This window comes from Eptatretus burgeri, chromosome 11 (assembly GCF_056783735.1).
Source record: "Eptatretus burgeri isolate ZD-2024b chromosome 11, Ebu_testis_v1, whole genome shotgun sequence".
Lineage (NCBI taxonomy): Eukaryota > Metazoa > Chordata > Myxini > Myxiniformes > Myxinidae > Eptatretus > Eptatretus burgeri.
This window is the reverse complement of record NC_140971.1, coordinates 55158334-55180846: the sequence shown is the minus strand read 5'-3', so window position 1 is coordinate 55180846 and position 22513 is coordinate 55158334. Positions and strand designations below refer to the sequence as shown.

Here is a 22513-nt window from a genome sequence, read left to right as displayed (position 1 = left end):
GCTCAGGTTGACGCCGTGAAAACCAAGGCCTTTACCATTATTGGAATCTCCCGCGATTTATCAATCTATGGACCTACCACTTTCCAAATGCAGAAGTCAGTGGTCTCTATCTTCTACCACCTCCTTTCTGGTCTTGCACACTCTCCCCTCCATGGTATCCCCTCCCCCCAGGTATCTGCAGGGTACAAGTGGTCCAGCAGCAACCCTCTTCTCATGAAACTCCCTAAATCGAGGATTACTGCTCACTTCCACTCATTTGTTCCTCTCTTTTTCCCCCCCCCCCCCCACCTGTGGAACCAACTTCCACACACTAATCTCATTCTTCCCTCCAGGTCTTCAAGGCAGCTGTTAACCACTATCTCAAATCATCCCCCATTCAAAAAGCATGATCTTTTCTACACCTGTTAATCCACCCCCACCCAACCTCCAAATTTTGCTTGTGCATCAATTTTGTCCACCCCCTGCATTCTCCTCCTACCCCTCATTACCCATATCCCTTGTTGGAACACCTGTCAATTTTCTCCCACATCCTAACTGTTGGCATTTTTCCCTTCTTTCTGCATCCTGATCCATTCTGTTTTATAGCTCTTCCATGCTATACTCTACACAAAACCCTGCTGCCGGTGTCCCCCCCCCCCTTCTCTTTCTACTGTTCCTTTTGTTATTTTGCATCCTTATCCGTTCTACAGTATGGTCTTGCTTCTACATGAGCTTTGCCATTGTATACTGTACAAGAAAAAAAAAAGGCAAGCTCTTCTGATGAACTGTACAGCAATTGGTGAGACGAGGTTCATTTGTATAAATGGTTACATTTTACTTCATGTACACATTCATAATAAGTTGCAGTTGAGACTATAATTTCCATGTTGATCTAATAATGGGGAAACTATTCAACTTTCAAGCCTGGTGTTGGCTTAGCGGTTAGGGTGGCAGCTTGGGATCCTAGGGTCCTGAGTTAAAGCCCTGTCGGCCGCTGAATTAATACACCAGGGGGTTGACTCAGCCTGTCATCCTTCTGAGGTCGGCAAATTGAGTACCAGCTTGCTGGGATAATTGAGCCATTCGAGTATCCTGCGTTGGAGTTGCAACCCATCCAGGATTGTGCCCAATAGCCCAGGAAACTGCTTTGGGAGCACCGACACTGTATAGAGTATGGTTTCAATTATTATTATTATTATTATTCAACTTTCAAGTATCCTCGAGATAACCTTTCAAACAAGTTTTCTTTCTCAAATACTGGAACACCGTCGTAGTAACAAGCTCAATATCTATTTGAACATGAAGTTGAACATTCCTATTGTTTCACTCATCCACTTTATTACCAAGCCTCATGTGGATTTAAATAAATAGATTCGGGAAAGGTAGAACAGTTGCTGTGGATGATCGACCTGCATTTGATAGTGGCATATAATTGTTCTTCAAATATGTGGCAAAGAAAAACATCACAAAAAAAGAAAAGATACAATACATCCATCCCATTCTCATCAGGTAATCTTCATTGTTGTTTGAGTTTTGCAGAGGGTTAAAGCAAAAGTTGAGTGAAAAAGGAATGTAATGTGCAAAACCACCAAAATCTTTTAGAAAAATTGCAGATAGTCTCATTTCGATATACCTCTTGTATCACCATCACTTCCAGACTTTAACGACACCATCATGCGACGCACTCACAATGAAGGCCTGGCTTGTTTGGAAAGTTCCCACGTCAGTAATGATGTCATGGTGCCCAACAGGTGGTGGTTCTGGCCCCCTCCTGGGTTTGTCTTCAGGAATTGCATCTCGTGTTTTGCTGTGGATCTCCTGAATGGTGTTAAAGCAAAAAAAAATAAAAATGACTTGTGGACAAAACGAAATATTTCACATTTTGCTTTAAAACCCAAATAATCAACTTAAAGGAAATTTAAATGTAGGAAGAAGCAATTATTCATATACCAAGTATTCTCATTCTGAATCAAAACACAAATGTGATCATAAAGAGACTGAAGTTGAGTTGGAGTACCACTATCACATGCTCGATTGTTTGTTTTTGGACATCTTGGATGTACACGTATTCTTCCTGAATGATTAAGGGTTGGTGTTAACACCCATGGAGCAAAGGAACAAACATGGGCAACACAAGTTGTGATGCACAGACAGAACAATGAACTGAATCGGAAAAAACTTTGCATATGGAAAAGTGCAGATGAACAGGAGATGAAAGTTGGTGAGAATATGAAAGATTAGTGATCAGACTTAGTGATAATATGAGATGGCTCACAAACAAAACAAATCAAAAAGGAGAGAAGAATATGTCTGGACAGATTCATCGGCATAAAGCTTCTCATTGAAATTTGGCAATTCTCTGGATGAGGATATGTCAACCTGTACAATCAAAAACTGCTTGGCTAACTTCACTCAAATTTTGCACCGTGGTCAGGATACCCAGTGATAGATCATGGGCATGAAATACCACTCTCGCCCCACTCCCCTCCCCCTCCACCACCCACGCCCTGTGAGGGTGGTGTGATTACTTGGTATTTTCCCCTTTCCACGTGGCATAGTGCAAGTGCTTTAACCACCGGCTCCTACCAGGGGGAGGGCGTATCGAGGGTTAGGAAAGGATCACGCCGACTTGAAATGAAATCCTCCAAGTCAGGACGTATATCCATATTTGTACACCCTGTATATACATTAAAAAAAAAAACAATCCCTTCTTAAGTGCATGCAATTTTAACCAATATACATGGCACAGTGCAAGTTATTCAGTGACATCATATTTTGGTCTGACAAGAAATGCTTTACCTTGGGTTGGGTTCTGGCTGTGCAGGTCGAGACATGTGTGCCTTGTAAGCCTCATGGCAGAAATTGAGCTTTTCTTGAGTATGATCATTTGCTCTCACCATTTCGTGGCACAAAGGAAGCTTGGATTTCAAACAAGAAATGTGTTTCAAAATATTTTTTTTGTTTTAACTAATTAACAATGCCAATAACATATACCTCACAATGGACAGAATAAATCCACAAAGAGGGTCAGGGGTGGGGGAGCCCATTTACCATTGGTGCCTTGACTTAAATATGGGTCCGTGAGGGCTCTCATATATTTTATCAACTACAAGGTGATGAGTACGTTTACTGCCATCGGAAACGAGGCAAGCAGTGACGTTTTTAGCGTCGTGAGCTTTCACAAAGGCTCATATTTGATTTTATATCTAAAAGTTGCCTCTGAACTTTAAAATATAAAACATGTCTTTTAATCAGTCATCATGGACAGAAGTGGTCATAGTCTTGAAAATTTGTTTTACCAGAACTCCCTTCCGAAATAAGTAAATAAAGGGCACTCTCTAGCATTCTGGGCTCATGAGCAAACATACCACAACTGCAATACCCATGAAAAAAAAATTCTACACCACTTGAAAAACGGTTGAAACTGCAGTTCCCACTTGGCCTTTCGTCACATTTAATGGCTTGGCCAGAATGTGGCATTTTATTTGTTTTCTCAATCATGGCTCAATGGAATTTGAGAATTAAATTAATGCTACAGTTCATTACTCCCACCACAAAAGGTGGACAAAGGTCATGTATTCACAGTTCACACCTGTTTGTTTGTCTGTCTGTCTGTGAGCAGGTTATCTCAAAAAGTTATGGACAGATTCAGAGGAAACTTTGTGCACAGATTAAAGTTGGGAAAGATGTGTTCTTCATAGATATGTTATTCAATTTTCTCAACCATGCAAAGAAGTTGGGAAAGGCTCACATCTGCCAGCATCTTGGATCATGCAGTAAAACAATTGACGCACTCTCAATTTATCAGCACTGCCTCAAACGCTCGGAAGTGAGGTCGGAATAATTGTGTTCATGTGTTTTGATTGATTTTATAAATGTCTGTGAGTCATGAATAACTATAGCTTTTTTATTTTTATTTTGTTATGGTGAAGGCTTTAGTCACGGACTAAATAGTCCTCATCGAGGCGAAGCCTTAAATAAAACAACTGCATTGATAGAAAAGTAAGGAAAGAGAGAATAGTCTAAGAGTTTTTGAGGAAGTAAAAAAATCAGTTTTTCGAAAAGGGGAAGGTCACAACTGTTTGGGAAGACGTGAGAAGGTAAGGAGTTCCAGAGTTTGGCAGTGGAGGGGAAGAAACAAACATGGTAATGGCCCACCCTTGAGTTGCCAATGACCACACGATAATCATGTGATGTCATGGCTTGTCGAGTATTCCTGTCTCGGTAATGGTAGAGGTACACAAGCAGCAAGTTTTTATGAGCCGAAACCGAAGTAATATCTGTAGAAAAGAGAAAGAGAGCCCACTATACGGCGTAATTTGAGCGGGTCGAGTTTTGAGGTCACATTGATGGAATTGACAAGTCGAATAACTTTGGATTCAATTCTGTCCAGTAAGTATGTGGAGCTGGAACCTCTCCAGATGCGAGAGCAGTTCTCGACGCAAGGACGAATCAATCCTTTATAGAATTGGTGCAACTGTTATGAGGAGAAGAATCTTCAACATCTGAACAGGACTCCTAATTTCTTTGAAGCCGACTTAGCTATTTGTGTAATGTGTGGATTCAAGGATAAATTTAAAGTTAGAGTAATACCGAGTAGGTTTATTGCATCACATGGTGTAATTGTAGAACTTTCAAAGGAGATATGAGAATAAATTGAGTATTTGAAGCATTAAACTTAACTTGATTACATTTGCCCCACTGGGAGATGTTGTCCAAATCCGAATTTAAAGAGGTGGCTATGATGAAATGTGATGTAGATCGAGTGAGGGAAGATGGGGCAGCTGGGAAAGACATGGATGAATGTAATGTTGAGTCATCAGCATATGAGTGCATTTGGTTATTTGTGGAAGAAAGAAGGTCATTGCTAAAAAGAAGGAAGAGTGTTGGAGACCGAATGGAACCCTGAGGTACACCGCTGTTGATAGGAAAGAGGGAGATGTTGAACCATCAACAATTACGGAGATAGAGCGGTCGGAGAGAAAGCTTCATATGAGAGAGCAGCGTGAAGAGGGAAAGCCGAAAGAGGGAAGCTTGGATATCAGACCCTGATGCCAAACTCTGCCAAAGGCTTTTGAGATACCAAGGCTGACAACAAAGGATTCCCCAAAGTCTCAAAGAAAACGCCCAGACATTCGTAATGCAAGAAAGGATATCACCTGGAGATCTTGCCTTGCGAAAGCCGTATTGGTGGTCAGATAAGAGATTGTGAGATTCAAGATGCTTGAGAAAATGGGAATTGAGAAGACATTCAAAGACATTGGAATCAGTAGAAGTCAGAGCAAGAGGACGGTAGTTAGAAGGGTTTGAACAATCACCCTTCTTTAAAATAGGCTGTACTAAGGCATGGTTCCAGGTAAGAGGAAAAGTTTGGGTTTTTAAACAAACGAGCAAGCACGGGTGCAAGTTCTGAAGCGCATTTCTTTAAGACATGAGGAGGAATGCCATCTTGCCCATAGGCCTTGCTTATGTCCAGAGAGAGGAGTATTTTCTTGACTGCATGACAAGAGATTACAGGGAGGGACATAGGATTGGTGAGGGGAGCATCAGAGGGAGATGGAATGTTAGAGTGTGGAGTTCGAGGAGAAAAGAGAACCAAAAAGAGTTGCTTTATTGGTCGGGGAGACAGAAATAGTATCATCGGAACGGAAAAGCAAAGGAAAGGTAGAGCGACAAGTCGTTGGAGATACTTTTAGCTAAGGACCAGAAAGATCTATTCGTGAAAGAAGATGAGAGGTTGTCACATTTCTTTTGAATAAAGGAATGCTTCGCTTCACGATTAACATGTTTGCAATGATTTCTGGCAGATATGAAAGCTGAATGCGAGTCAGAGGAAGAAGAGTTTTTCCATGTCCGATATACGGCATCCCTTGCACGAATTGCTGCAGAGCAGGAATTACTGAACCAAGAATTGGTCGGATAGATAGACTTGAAAGAGAAGGGGATATAAGCCTCCATTCCTGCAACAACAACCTCAGCTATACGTTCAGCAGAGATAGAGGCATCACCCGCGGAGAGGCAGTAGTCTTTGCAGGGAATGTTAGAAAAGAAGTTTCGTAAACCAGTCCAGTCAGCATTATTGAAATGCCAATACTGGCATTTCATTGGAGCAGTTGGATGAAAAGAAGTGGTGGTAAGTAAAGTGATGTTCACAAGATTGTGGTCAGAAGAACCAATTGGAGGTGAAATTGTGTAGTTGTAATGCAACACATTGGAAGTGAAGAATAAATCCAAAGTATTGGTAGTGTGGTCATGACGATGTGGGATATGGGTAGGGTGGGTGATAATTTGATCCAAATCATTAAGAATGGAAAATGGAAGAGCTTCAACTCCCCCAACATCCATATGGAAAGATTTCAGCCTCTCCCTGCGGTGTACATTGAATTCTCCGAGATAGAGAAATTCTGCTTGAGGGTGTTCGGATGTCACGGCCTCATGACAAGAGTTAAGATAGTCAAAGAAAGCTGTAAAGTTTGTAGACGTTGGAGAGCAGTAAGTGAAACATTGAAAGATAGTGATGGGCGGGAGACAAATCTTAAGCCAGATGACGTCAAAGTTTGGAGATTCGAGGTCTCCAAGGCATACAGCCGGCGTGTTGATGTTGGAGTTGACACAGACTCCTCCTTTGAAGTGGAATCATGAGTGAAGGCTGTAATTTGAAATGCTATAAGAATTAACAAGAACATCATGTGACAATTGTGTCTCTGATAGAAGTAAGATATTAGGAGAAGAGCTTGCTTGATGATGATCAACAGAGGTAAGATTCGAAGAAAGACCGCAAATGTTGGAAAAATGAATTGAAAAAGAGTCACGTTGGTTCAAAAGGCAAGGGTCTTGAGAGGGACCAATACTACTACTGCTTGAGCCTCCCTCTCATTGGCAACAGAGACAGGCAGGTCACCGGAGATTCTTCGCACCCCATAATGCGGGGAACTAGGGGCCATTAAGTTTTCGGACTTTATCATATTATTTAATTGGAGGCTGTCTGAGAAATGAGAGGAAAGAGAAATAAAAGAGAGAGAATGTGAAGTGAAGAGTGAAAATGAGTGAGTAAGAAAAGTGTACGATGTGATCTGATCTGATCACAATTATCTTTTCATTTGTAGTTGAGGATATCATTTTCGTGAAACTTGTACACTGTGGGCCGATGTTTCACGTCACAGGAGCTGAAATCTTGATTTTCCTGTTTTACTTGGCATGCATCGAAAAATCACAACATTTTGGCAATGGTGCGTTAACGCCCCGGAATTGAACGACCAGATGCCCAGTTTCTCGTGTCCCAAGATAAGTTTTATCATTAAAAAAAACAAACAAAAAAAACCACACCAGACAAATCAGATTTTTTTTTTTTGTAAATAAACTCCTGAAGCTGGTTATTTCCAAGTTATGGTGTTTTCTCTCTCTTCAATCTCCGCTAGGTTTTTATTTTGTTTCATTATTGTTTCATCCCTGCCTTTTCCTTCCTCTTCTTTCAACCCTTCTTGTAGCAATTGAGCCTGTATCGCAAATGTTGTTCACTTGTTGTCTTGTCTTGTCATTTGGGCTTGTTCACCCCAAATGTCCTTCTACCCCTCCACTTGCTCCCATTCTTCCTCTAAGTGTCCCTCTACCCTGCTGTTGTGTGTTCCTGCTTTCCAACGAGTTCTTTCCATTCTGCCCAATATTGTAGCTCTTCCACGAGCTGAGACTTTGTATACAAAAGACCTCAAAAGTCAAGAAAAAAAATTAAAATTCCAGAGATAAATCATTCTATCTTGAAGCTGTTTTCAAATCACGAACTAGTTATTTCTTGAATGAAGACAAAAAACATTAAAGAATATTATTTTTGACATGTTAAAATAAATTAAAAATATGTGTATTTTTATACTGATTGCATTATCATTGGGTTTCCTGAAGACTATTTGAACATGCCTCTCAAGTAAATAGTGTGGTGTGAAGTGTATTCATGTAGGATTTGTGTGCTAAAATTGATTTTTCTTGCATTTTCGGTTTGTATTTGGAGTCTAGATGTTGAAAATGATGGGGTTCAAATTCTCCTGTCCTAAGATCTCATTCTGGAGCGTTTTATCTCATTTATCTCATTAAGGAACATTACTCATATGTTAGAAATAAGTTTCGGGTACGCTAAACATTACCTCGACGTGTTTCGACTTATGAGTAACTTACAAGTAACGTGTGTCGACGTGTGCCAACGATCGCATAACGTGCCTACAACTTATGGCCAACGTATGCGGAACGTGCGAGTGATACGCTGGCATACGTCGAAAAATTTTGAGGATGCTTAAAATTTGTCGACGAGCTCGGCGTACTACGATGTATGCCAGCGTGCTTCAGCGTGCTCTTAACATATACAAAACTTACCCATAACGTATTCGACGTGTGCCAGCGTTTTAGACAAATTTTTCATACGTCGGCATACACTGGCTAAATCATGAAGGTGTGACGGGGCCTTTAAATCGTTGAGCGGCAGCCTATTAATAGGCTACGCCACGTGATCGTCAGCGATACGCTGCCGCGCTATGCATAAGTTAGACTATCGTTGGGCATAGGTTGTGAATGCTGACAACACGCTAAGCATTCATTGGTATAAGTTATCTATAAGTTATCGAAACGTTCTGTGTATGTTACTAATACGTTATACATACGTCCAACTCGTTATGAATACGCCCAAAACTGAAAAAAACCCATCAATAATTCAGCGTACGCCAGCGTTTTACATACATTTTGATACGTTGCCATAGGCTGGCTAAAACGTCAAGGTGTGACAGGGCCCTTATGAATGTTGTTTTATTTTGAGGAACTTTTGGAACATGCAAATGCTGTTTTTTTTGTGTTTCAGGTGAGACATTCTAATCATCATGCCAAGCAGTGTGTGCATCGTCTGCAATGATGGTGCGACTCCAAGCAAGAGACTGGTGAATGACCCAAATATGATGGAAGATCTAATTGTTTGCTGTAATGAACGATTATCTTTGGGTCAGCTTGATATGAAACAACTTCGTGACCGCTTAGGTAGCTTGAGTGAAGCGGAGCGCAAATCTGTGTTGTCACGCTGAATGTCGGAATCCTATCATCATCAAGAGCATGATTGAAAGGCTCAAAGGTAAACTAACCCGACCTGATTCCCCTGCACGTTCCTCTCGAGGGCCTGGGCGACTTTCCAGTGCAACCGATTCTTTCCACCCGAAAAGAGCAAAAACCACACCAAAGGCACAGCTGTGTTTGTTCTCGTCCTGCAGCTTTTGTCCTAATGATGCTTCAGAACCTCTTCATTACGTTTTTTCGGACAACATGGGTGAAACCTTCCAGGAGATAAAACGCAAGAATCAAGATAACCATGTAAGAAGTTGTGTATCTGAGTTTGAGAGCACCAAGGATGCTTCTGCTCTTGAAAAGTACTATCATAGGAAATGCTTGTGTAAAACACAGCCCACCTTCACTCCATTAAATTACAGTAATTGCCCAGCCCAATCGCTCTGTATGTGATGAACAGCTGCTCCTCTCCAATCAAAACACCCTTTCCAACAATGATGTTACCCAAAACATGGCTGAGGTGAATGATGCATACTTGTCAATTTTGAAGAGGTATCAGGTAGATGTTAATGAGACAGAAAACTACCGCAAGCATCTGAAAAAAAACTGATATCTGAACGGCTTCTTAATGTCTAGTTCATCAAATCGCTACGCAAAAATGAGCCTGACGATCTCATCCTCCCAACAGCAGTTAGCATTGCTATGGAACTGCAGTCTGCGATGCTCGATAATGATGACACAATTGACCACTTGAAGAGCATGACAAACATTCTACGAGAGGAGAAGATGGAGAACCGAAACTAGTTATTCAACGGTAGCTTTGAAGACTTTGAGAATCCTCCTCTACTCCAATTCTTTCTCACTCATTTCCTCTTTGATCGTCATGTTCTCAAAGTTTCTGGAATTCGCAATGAAGAAGTAGACAAGGTTGTTGACATCGCTTGCCAGTTCCTCATCTAAAATACTCGAACTAATCGTCAGGTGAAGCATCAATCAAAGAAGAAAGATGGGTTTCAGCAGACTCTCTAGACACCTCTCTTAATTGGCATGCCCCATGTCTCTCAAAGAGATTCTATCTACCTCAAAGACCAAAAGTAGACTGACAACCATGTTCGCCCAGGGTTTGCTTGAAAACGTTGCTGAAAATATGACCTTCAAGCTGGTTGTTGTGTACAGCAACAAGATAAAGGGCTATGACTTTGAAGAAGAACATTCACACGAAGAGGCCAATACGCATATTCCCCGCCAAAGCCTGTCATCTGTAGCCGAGAACACTTGGCGGGAGATATGTGTTTGGTCACCAGACACTGACGTTCTCATGATTCTTCTTGACCTGGTCTCTCAAAGATGACTTGGAGCTCGAATTCGCTTCAAGTTCTTGAATGGTAAGGAGACAAAATACAGAGAAATTGATGTGGTAGAGCAAGTGCAAGTAATTGCACATCACAAATGCCAAGAACTCATTGGACTCCACAATAACACCGGCGCTGACCGGGGTGAGAAATTTGTGGGTATTTCCAAGAAGAACCGGGTTGGTGCCTACATGAAGCTCGAAGAAGATAACCAGGCAATCAACTGCTTCAGGGTGCTTGGCGAAGGTCCTATTCTGAGTGTCCTGGTCAATGGTGAATTGCCACCACAAGTCAAGGATTTGGAGCAATTCATCTGCTGCGTGTACTGCTCGGCAGGTCCCAAAACACTGCCAGCTCTAAGATGGGAAATGCTTCGTTCCAACAACTTGGAGGGAGAGATGTTACCTCCTACTTGTGCTGCTTTACTACCACATATCACACGTGCAAATAACATCACCATACGTGATAAGTCATACACTACCAACTGTCTGGCTCTTCCTCCCAATGAAGAAAATGGTTGGAATGTTAAGAAAGGTGTTTATGTTCCAGTGAGGTGTCTCGCCCTGCCTGCCCCTCGAGCTGTGATTGAACTGCCGAAACGTGCATGTAAATCAGGGTGTAAAGGAAGGTGCAGCTGCTTCAAGAACAGACTTCCCTGTACTTCTCTCTGTAAGTGCTATGGCAGTGATTGTGGAAACGTAATTAAGGATGATACCCATGAGGATGATGAATAAATCAGCAAACAGCTTCATGTGATGATGATTGATGTAGATAAGGACAAGGATGATAAATAATTACCTTCTTGGTTTGGATTGCTATTTTTAATTTCACTATGTGCTTGTGTAAATTTAAACATTCTGGGTTTATCAAAAAAGGACAAACCGAAGGTACATTGCCATTTTTTTTTTACAACAATTCTTGAAAAGCAAGTATTTCATCCTCGTTGGATTGCATTGTGAAACAAACCCAATAATAAAGGTGTACATTGTGATCGGTATTTTCAGTTGTTATTTCATATTTAGTCTTGTGCAAAAATAACTGGATCATCTAATCAGACGGTTCAGTTGTTGCCGACCAAACAACTTATTCATAATGTCGGACACGTTGATTTCTTATTTACCCAAGATAAGCGCAGGTTTATTAGAGGGTGGGAGTCCATTGACGGAACACCCCACCCCCCCCTTTCCCCTGAATATATATATATATATATATATATATATATATATATATATATATATATATATATATATATATATCTTCTTCTTCTTTCAGCTGCTCCCGTTAGGGGTCGCCACAGCGGATCATCCGTATGATCTGCATCGTGATTTGGCACATGTTTTACGCCGGATGCCCTTCCTGACGCAACCCTGGTCGCCTCTTACGACGCAGGGATATGGTACACCTATTTTAACCGGGGTATACACCGGCCCAGTACACTGGTACTCATTTCGCCGACCTCGGAAGGATGACAGGCTGAGTCAACCCCCTGGTGTATTAATTCAGTGGCCCAACGGGGCTTGAACTCAGGACCTCTTGGATCCCAAGCTGCTGCCCTAACCACTGCGCCAACACCAGGCATTATATATATATATATATATATATATATATATATATATATATATATATATATATATATATATATATATATGTCAATTAAAAAAAGTGTGAAAAATGGATTCAGAATCATCAAAAACCCCTAAAACAACTCGGACATTATGAAAGTAGGTTCATTTTAAGCGGGGCTAGTCCCGGGGGGGGGGGTTATAGGGTGGAAAGGGCCCCCGGAAGGGGACCCAGGGGCAGGAAAATTTGAACCCTATCATTTCCTTATAGTTTGACCCCAATTCAATACAGAAAAGTCAAAAAAAAATCAATTTTAGCATGAAAATTCTACGGGAGCAACTTTTAAGAACACTTCGCAGCACACCAAAAGGGTCGCATCAAATTTCAGGAAGACGAGCAACACAAATCTGCATGCAAGACTTCTTACATGATCAACAGCAATATATTCTGAGATTGTAAAAAATAAATTATGATATTTTACTGTTATTAGTACCGGTTCATTAGTATTAGCATTAGTATTAGTATTAGCACAGGTTCAAACCAAAGCTCCAAACACAGCTATTTCCAATCTCTCAGATTTATAAACAAACAGTATTTCACATGGACATGGACATGTTTTCACATATTATATGAAGTAAATAAATTGTGTACATTACATCATTTCTGGATCTGACAAATCGCCAGAACACATTTTGGAAAACTCCACCTGCAGCAACTAACTCAAGATGTCCATCCATGTCCATAGTCTGGTGTTGGCTTAACAGATAAGATGCATGGCTTAAGATCCTAGGGTCTTGAGTTCGAGCCCCTATCGTGCATTGAATTAACACCAGGTGGGGTCGACTCAGCCTGTCATCCTACCAAGGTCGGCAAAATGAGTGCCAACATGCCGGTACAGGGGCATTGCATCAGTGCCACAGCTGCACCCCCAGAAAATGATGATGATAAATAAATAAAATCCATGTCTATGGCCATGGGTTTCCCAAAGGGTGTACCTGCTAGTCCCTAAAATGGCTGTTTAACTGGGCATTTTGTCTGCATCGTTAGTTTGTGGACGATAAAGATCCCAAGTTGTCCTTCGTGAAGTTTCGGCGAGCTATCGCAGGCACCCTGAACAAATTCCAAATTCCTGCTCTCATAGACAAAGGACACTGCATCAACAGCATCGCCGGACCCCTGCAAGAACTGATGCAAACCCACAGGCACATGTTGCATATGAACTGAAGGATGGATGACCATGCTTCATGAAGCATATATTTGCTTTTATAATCAGTTACCTTGCCTTAGTGACGAGTAGATATACTTGTCTATCAAAGGTTTTTGGACAATTGCTTCCATTCAGAAACATTTATGATTAAATGATCATATGAGACTGAAATGTGGTATCCTTTACAAAAGAGGGTGACACCAAATTTTAAAGGATTGAATTTTTTTTAACAGGAGTTAAGGCTCATAATGGAGCTGCCACATGCACATCTCACACATATGGACATACAAGAGACAACACAGGACTGTCAGACAAGACAAATACAGCCACTGAGCTTGGGGGGGGGGGAGTGCAGTCATTTCATAGGGTGTACTCGGTACCAGCGACGCCACAACAATGGGACCACCTTTCTCTCCGAACTCAATGGGACATTTCCTAAGGAGGTATTTCCTCCTCCCCATGGATGTCAACTTACGAGGAGTGTCCGTGCTCTATCCTTTTAAAGACTGAGCGTCAAGCAAGGAAGCAGCATGTACCATTAAAAAAAAAGTACTTTGGTATGACTTGGCCAGGGTTTGAACCACCGACCACCCAGTCTCGGAGTGGACACTAACCATTACATGACCAAGTCTGGCATTTTGTGGGAATGCAGAATTCAAACACTTCAAGAAAGCCAGGAATAAAACAATGTATATAGCAAGGTCCTACTTACACACCTGAACCACTTCAGTGCCTTCGATGATCTTGGAATGATAGGACACGCTACCAGCATGTAGGTTGTCTGTCGCAGCCCCAGTAACGATGTATGATTGCTTTGGGTAGGCAAAGTCCCAGTAGCTGTGGGCCAAAGCACAACATCAAAGACTGTGGACCAATTCAAGTTGTGCACTAAAGTTTTTACAAAGATGCAAATAAATCATTTTCCAAAATACTTTTTGAGTCTCAACAGTAAAGCTGCAGTTTTCAACAACAGTTTAATTTAGCAAGAACAAATTATCTGTGGTATTAAAAAAAAAAAGACATATATGCTGTCTGACCCCGCTATTCGCGGATTCGCTATTCGCGGACAGCACGTATTCGTGGTTTATAAAATGCGGCCTGCTTTGACATTCACAGCCCTGTGCTTCGCGTATTCGTGTGTTTTGGGGGGTTTTTTTTCCACATTTTCACGTTTTTTTGTGGGTGTATTAACGTTTTTTTTTTGTTTTTTTTGCAGGATTTTTCATTTTCCTTCCTGAATTATGAACCGCCAGGAACCTATCCTCCTTTTTAACATTGAACCAATGCCCCGACATTCGTGGCATTTTCCAGGAACATATCCCCCACGAATAGCGGGGTCCGACAGTACTTTATTTTTTAAATATTTTTTGAATACGTGGTCGGGCTCGTGGAAGAGCTAGTATTAGGACATTGAAGGGATCAGGACACAACAGAAAAAAAGAACAGTAGAGAAAGGGGGAACAGCAACAGCAGAGTTGCAGGCCAAGATAGATGCACTCCTGGTACTGAGAGTGCTGTGAGATGTGGTGATACCATCTCCAACTTATTTCCAGTTGTTACTGGACTTTGTCAGGGGTGTGTACTGGCCCCCACACTTTTCAGTGCTTGTATGGACTGGATTCTGGGGAGGATGTCGAAGAAATCAACCTGCAGTGCATCGTTTGGGAATGTCAAGATCTCTGACCTTGATTTCACAGATGATGCAGTCATCTTTGCGGAGAACCTGGATATCCTTTTGGGGGCCCTCAAGGTGCTGAAAGACATGTCAGAGCTGCTGGGATTACAGGTTTCCGGAGTCAAAATTAAGATCCAGGCTTTCAGTGACATCTTGGATACTGCTATCTTGTCTGTACCTGTTTGTGGTGAGGATGTTGAGTTCACGGAGAGATTCACTTATCTTTGTAGTGATATTCATGCCTCTGCTAGCTGTGAGCAGAGGTCAATAGACGTCTGGGTCGGGCCTGGGGAGTCATGGATTCACTGGATCATGGGGTATGGCACTGTCGGTACCTATGCAGGAGGATGAAAGTCCGAGTCTTCAGGTCCTTGGTGTTTCCAGTCTTGCTCAATGGATGTGAGACTTGGACTCTGACCAGGGATCTGAGATGGAGACTTAATTCCTTTGGTACCAGGTCTCTTCGGAGAATCCTTGGCGATCGCTGGTCGGACTTTGTGTCCAATGAGCAGTTGCTGAGAGGCTCAAATGAGATTTGTTACCTGCATAGTCTGTGAGCGTTAGCTGCGGCTGTATGGACATGTGGCTCGTTTTCCTGACGCTGATCCTGCTCACCAGATTCTCTCAGTGAAGGAGCCTCGTGGTTGCAGCAGGTTGATCAGCATCTCAAGGAGATGAGGGTGGCCAGACGTCTGCCTGGGGGATAGCCAGACAGAGGCCCCTGGAGTACCGGCAGAAAGTGGCCGCAGCGACGCGCTGCTCTGGCGCATGCTTCCATACCTGACCTGACCTGATGGAGGCAGACTTGGACAAACAATGGATGTAGGGAGGAATGGGGGGCAGGAGAGGATGCATGGGGTGGACAAGATACTGCAGATACTGAATGGAAATCCAAGGAGCGAAAACTGAAAAATTGGAAGGAAGATGGATTGGGGTGGGGGTTAAGGATGATCTGAGATGGTGGTGAACATCTGTTTGAAGACATGGAGGGAAGAGACATACAGACTTGAAGACAAAGGACATTTTCTACTTTCAGACAGTGTTGATAATTTAATTATATTTCTGGTCAGGAACAATTCTTGTGTTTGTAGCTTACAAGACACTACAATGGGCCATTATGTTTCATGAAAGGACGTCTTAACTCAATCAATCAATCAATCAATCAAACAAATCAGTATCTTATACAGAGTTTTATATTTCAGAATTAAATCTAAAATCACTTTGCAATGTAAGAAAATTTGATAATTGAAATTCATAAAAACTGTAAAAGACAACACAGGCATGCCATCCAAAAGCCGAAGCTATACAGTGAATTAACTAACAGGAGTACAATGCTGCATTTATCTTCACAGAGCGGTACTGTATGACAGCACACACACAGTCCCTGTAGTTTCCTGTAGTTTAATTATTATTTCATATTATTGATAAATAATAGTGACAAGAAAGTGAATGGGCTGCTGTGGTGACAATGAATAAGCCAGTAATGTAAGGTTAGACTCAGGGCTAGTGAGGGTTATAGTTTATATTATTGTTGATAAATGAAGGGTGGGGTGAGTCAACAATTCGGTGAGGGGAAAAAAGAAGGTTATGGTTAGGGTATAAGGTTAATACTGGATTTGGTGGAGTTAGGCTTGAGGTGAGTGCTTGGGCTGGCAAGATAGCTTATAAGTATGTGCACTAGCCTATGAACCGTCTAGTTTGGGTTCAAATCTCAACCCAGATATAAACTATCACTCTGGTGTTTCGTTCGTATGCACGGCGAGGCATCAATTTGTATGCCGTCCATCAGATGGATGTCAAACTGGTTGTCCCGTCTTCTAGCATTAGTTGGTGGTCATTAAAGATGTTCTTCATCAAGAATGGCAAGTTCTCACCAGCACCCTCAATAGATTTGAAATTCCTGATGGGACTGTGAGTAGCAAGTGGTCTGGTGAGCTTGACACCGCAGGTTATACTGCTTGCTATATCAGAGTGTGATTGCTGTATGGGCAGTGTCAACTTGCTATATCAGAGCAGTGTCAATTGCTACATCTGAAGCATGAGCCAGCTTACGTAGACTTTAGAATCCTATAATTGGCAAGATCATCAACCCATCCTCTGGAGAAAGGAATCGATCGACAGATATGTTTCTGACTTCCTGGCATCATAAGTTAAATTCTCCATGCCAATGCAGAAAGCCAATTCAAAATAAAGGTTGTCAAACTAAAAAGGTTACAAAAGATGATGAGCAGTACAAATAAAATTTCATTATTATTTACAATTCTGTGAAGCCTTAACTGTCGAGAAAACAAACCCTCAAAAAAAATAAAAAAAATGAAAAGTTAAGGTTTTGTTTTCAAGTAAAGAACCCCAATGTAGAGGGCATTTTGTAAGTTTAACTCTAACTGCAATCAGCCATGCATATCTTCAACTATCTCAGTCATAAGGCAGGCACACCGAGTAACGGTACCTCATAAGATTTGGCAGGCAATGTTACAGACGGAGAATGGAACACAAGAACAAAATCCATACCGGATTCTCATGTCAGAACCTGCTGTAAGCAAGAAGGGATTCCCTTCAGCGGGGCTGTAGTACATGCCGTGAGTGCTGTGACTTGACGACTGGGCGAGAGAGGAGGCAAGAAAGAGGTCGAATGCATACTTTGCTTGATAGGTATACTCGTGGTCAAGTTTATTCCCCTTCTTTACATTTGAAGTTTTTTTAAAGCAGAATAAAATTAAAGTGGTGGATCTCTATATCTTACAAATATACCCATCAGAGATGGGGGAATCCCCCGCCATTGAAAAATAATTTAAATCAGATAAGCGGTTTTCCATTTATTACAAAAAACATTTTTTTCAAGATGGCCGCCCCAGTCGGCCATCTTGGATCCGGCCACACCCAAAATCAATAGGGTTCTTCCTTTTCAGGTGGTACATGTGTGACTCAAATTTTAAATCGATATGGCGAACAGTTTATGAGTTATCACACTCACAGCTATAAATGTTGACGCCCAGCCAGCCGGACGGATGGACGGATGGACGGACAGACGGACAGCCGGACGGACGACCCGGGTGACAACAATATCCCCCTTCCGCCACGCGGCGGGGGATAAAAACAATCAATGATAGTAAAGGATGCAAGTATGACTGCCACATATTTACCAACCTTTCTATAAAATACCCTCATACCCACACGTTTGGCTTTCTATAATCAGAATTGAATTTGTCAACAAAACACAGTGGACCTCCCTCACTATTCGCTTCCCACATAACACACTTAGGGTAGTATTAAGTTTGGCTTTTGCCTGATCACAAGCTAATTATGAAAACTAAGTTCCCTAAATACCTCTGTTGAAGGTATACAATGGTCTTCAAACCTATTTTAAATGTCTTCAATGCAATGGTATTCAACTTTTGTTGGAGACAAATCTCTGCTCATTGAAGAGAAAGGTGACATAGGGCAGTGGGATATCAAATGAATGCATCAAAGGAATGCCCAAACAGGAGAGATAAGAAGAAAGAAAACGAAGGAACTTGCAAGGGGGCAGAGGTGGTTCGTGGGAGGAGGATGGATAATGACCGGAAGTGGTGGTGTACTGCAAAATCGGAGCTACAGAGGGAAAGATGGGATTGAACAGAACCAAGGAGGTAGTACAAGTGGGAAAAAAAGAGGGACAAAGTTTGGGTGAGAGCAGGGAGCCTGGATTTTGTAAGTTTAATGAAGAGGAGAACGGTGGAAGAATGCATGTGACAAGGAGGGAATGAAGGACAGAGGGATGAAGGAGCAGAGGGAGCAAGACGTGAGGAGAAGTGGGAGAAAACAGAGGCCATCAACCTGTCAGCGACAAGAGAAGAGCAAGTTCTCTTTGTGAGAGATGCCAATGATGTTGACACATTTGGATTCAACGACATCCAAGAGACGGGTGTGAAGTGGGGACACTAACCCCCTAACGGAGAGTAGTACTCTTGAGCGATAGACTAAGGCCTAGGAGGATATGAGAGGTTCACCTTTACCAAGGAAGGAATTTGCACGACAAAGGATGCCCAGTGTGTGCCTAGCTTCTGAGGTCAATTTTAAATATGTTCTTGAAATATAAAAAGACGTCATTGATGGTGAGACCCATAAGTTTGAGAGACTAAACTTCTTCTCATGGTTGATTATGGAAATTGATAGGTGGGTTGATTTGTGGAAACGGATTATTAGCCCCCGTTGGACTTACTCCGAAACGGGGGCTTATGGATTTGGTCTCGATTTTTGTGTGTGTGCGTGCATGTATCCGCAACCATGTCTCAGACACGTCTCTACCAATTTTATTTGCACTTGGCACAAAGACAACAAATGATGGTGTACATATGGACATTATTTTGTTTCACGATCAAAGATGGCAAACTGGCGGCCATTTTAGTTGTAAAAAAGATACCCAGTGTCGAACACACGTCCTCAACGGTTTCTCGGACATGTATTTACCGATGTTGTTCAAATTTGGCACACAGATAATGAACGATGGCTTACATATGCACGTCGTTCTTTGTTGACATGAGATCCAAGAGGGCCGACTGGTGGCCATTTTAGTTGTAAATAAAACCCAATGTTGAACACATCCTCAACCGTTTCTCGGACATGCATTTAGTGATGTTGTTCAAACTTGGCACACAGATAAGGAATGATAAGCACGTCATTTGTTTCGAGATCAGATCCAAGATGGCCGACTGGCAGCCATTTTGTTACTTAAATGTGTCCCCAACCATTTCTCAGCCATGCATGGTCCGATTTTGTTCAAACTTGGCACAAACATAGTACATTATGGCATACACGTGCCCCTCACTTGATTTTGCGACCTGATCAAATTTGGCCGACTGGTAGATTAATTTTTTCTGTTAGGCTCACTTGGTTGCGCCTGGGTGGGTTTGAGGGTTGTGGAGTAGTGGCTGAAATCCAAATCCTGGTTCCTCCTGATGACTCCATCTTTGCTCTTCACTTCGGGTTCCTTCTTGGACTTCCGTTTCAATAAATATGGGCTAGTCCTTTAACTCCGTACAGCTAAATTACTAAAACAATGGGAGCGATGACATTTTATGTCTTTTTCACTTGTTTCATTTTTATGTATTACTTCAGTTATGTGTGAACAATTTTTGTTTCTCCCTTGGTGTATGTGGATATTTTCTAAACAATCAGGTGAGGAAAAAAAAGTCTCAAAAGAAAAAAAGGTTGAAGTCAATTAAAATCAAGTTATGGAATGTTCAATTTTGGAATGGAGAATAATCCAGCGCACACACTTGACTCCCATGTAAGAATCGAGTATGATAAGGACATTGCTAATGAGTAATTCAAAACTAGCTTGGTAAGTGTGTAAAAATAATGTGATCGTGATCATCTCCAATACCTGGCTTTCAGATAAAGGTGGTGCGTGGCTGGACCACAAAGTCAGCTGTCGAGCACCTGTTTCCATGTTCCACAGGGACACTTCATTGTTTCCCTGCACAGCTGTAATGCAGACAGGACTTCCATCATTACAGGTAGCGAGAGGAGAGAAAGGACGAACAGGTGAGTACATGTTCTCCAAATATTACTGTATGCATAATAGAAAGAGTTCTATCTTAAAAGGTCTTACTAGTCTCTTTTCTGGGTTATACCATTTTTTTGCTTTGACAGACACAACACTAGATCTGGTGCAGAATTACAATTTATGTCTGAAGCTTTCTTCATCGTCCTCATTTTACCCTGAGCTCCATTCCTTCCAATAACCACACGATGTATTACTTAGTCCATGTCCCTTCTCACAATAATCTTCTGTTTGTGTTTGCGTCTGACAGCTCCGCTTTACAATTCTGATGCAATCTGTCTCTCATTATGAACCCTTTTGCTTTCCCCTCATGTGAGCTCTGTGTTCCAAATCTCCAGGGATTTCAATATACCATGCTGGTTGGCTCTGGATCACGCAAGATAACTAATGACAACTAACCCAACTAACTCCAACTCTCAGTTAAACCCCCATGCGTGATTTCATGCCTGACTCGACACACTGGCTTTTCAACTCGAGTAATTCTAAATGGATTGTAATCCCTGCTGAAGATGAGAACGTCAAACTTTCCATCTAATGCGTCATGCTCTTAATCTTCTCCACAGAGTTATTCAAAGGACAATGGATTAAATCGCAGAATCTTGATTAGAAGTATGCTAACCGCCATGTGAATGGTCAAAACGTCAGCTTCTGCTTATTTCCCATTCCCCCTCTGCTTATTCATTCCATCAATTTTTCTACCTATCTGCTGACACATATCGATGCTAGGGTTCATGACTTGAGACGTTCTTCATTATACCGTTCAAATCACGTATCGCTGAAGATGGATGTCACAGGTGTCCATCTTCAGAGAGCATTCAAGCAGCTTCCATTTCTGGCTTATAAATCAGACATTTGCTTTCACAACCACTCTCTCAAAAGCTGGTTAATTTCTTCATCTGGCAAGGAAAAAGTACGAGCCCACACAAAATTTTATTTGCCTCATATATTGTCCGAACATCTGCCATCTCATCATTGCATGATTGCCTGAGCCTCTGCCAAAAGGTCAGAACCATATTACTCGAAATCTCCGAATGATATGTCAGGGACCCAGCCCAGTTCACAAAATGTCACCAATGGAGTTTAAAGCCTTCTTCCGAATTATTTTTTTCTCTACCCACAAATAGTGCGTTGCTCTGGACAGCATCATCCCCACTACATCACCTGTGGAGGTTAGTTCGGGCCAGGGCTTTAATTGTTTTTCTATGAATGACCTCTCTGTTTTCCTGAAGGACCATGCCAATGCTACTTAATGCATTCACTGTGTTGCATATGGTGGAACAACTCACTGATATGTCGGTTAGTTTGGAAATAAACCGTTTTTGCCTGAGAAATACAAACCGTGGACAATTGGCAGTGATATTCACAGAATGGGCAGGGACAACAGGCGGCAATGATGTTCCTTAAAATGGCAAAAAAAAAAAATCTCAGTACTGAAGCCCAGTGTGCATTGGCTGCTGAAAAACTGTTTGCTTCAGCCATGAGTCAAATGGTGAAACATCAGACGGCAGTGATGTTGTTTCCAAATTGAGAGGGAAAGAGTCATCTATAATGCACCATATGCCTGGTGCTGGCTTAATGGTTAGGGTGGTGGGCTTGGGATCCGAGGATCCTGAGTTCAAATCCTGCTCAGATGTTAAATTAATACGAGGTGGGGCTGACTGCCTGTCATCCTTCCGAGGTCGGCAAAATGAGTGCCAGCACACTGGTGTACTGTGTCGGAGTGGCGACCCGTCCAGGATTGTGCCCAATAGCCAAGGAGACTGCTTAAGCAGCACCAACGCTCTGCATAGAGTATGATCCTAATGGATGGATGGATAATGCACCAACCTCTGGACAGACAAGTTATTGCAAGCGAGTAATGGGAATTTTTTTTTTATTCCTGCAGGGAAGCCTGTGTTTTCTGCAACTATCGTGCCTTTGCATTTGATTGGATGAGGCTGGCCCAGGCCCAGAGAGTATCACAATGCAGTGGAAGGGTACTGTGGCACCAAAACACAATGTAAGTTGGGAGAAAGTCTTACAGCTATGGAGGGAAGATGTCAACGGCAGGCCTGAGAAGCTGGACGCCATGAGTCTGCTCTCGACACATTGGCCTGCCGAAAAATAATCTGTACTACTGTGCAGATAACTCCTCTATGACTGGCAGGTTGTGGCTAAAT

At 42.0% G+C, this 22513-nt stretch overlaps 1 protein-coding gene across 6 annotated transcripts in view; it reads right to left on the bottom strand.

Moving 5' to 3' along the window:
• Positions 1-275: 275 nt before the first annotated feature.
• The window catches only part of PIK3R4 (phosphoinositide-3-kinase regulatory subunit 4), a 120027-nt gene continuing 97789 nt past the window's right edge, over positions 276-22513 (bottom strand). For 5 of the 6 annotated variants that reach the window (XM_085846477.1, XM_085846476.1, XM_085846474.1 and 2 more), the window contains 4 exons: positions 20175-20275; positions 17321-17409; positions 13851-13971; positions 276-1797 (listed from right to left, as the gene is read on the bottom strand). In XM_085846477.1, the coding sequence (XP_085702603.1) occupies positions 1627-1797; positions 13851-13971; positions 17321-17409; positions 20175-20275 (482 nt within the window). In that variant the 3' untranslated portion in view covers positions 276-1626. The remainder of the gene's footprint in view (positions 1798-13850; positions 13972-17320; positions 17410-20174; positions 20276-22513) is intronic. The other variant, XM_085846479.1, reaches the window with a different exon arrangement.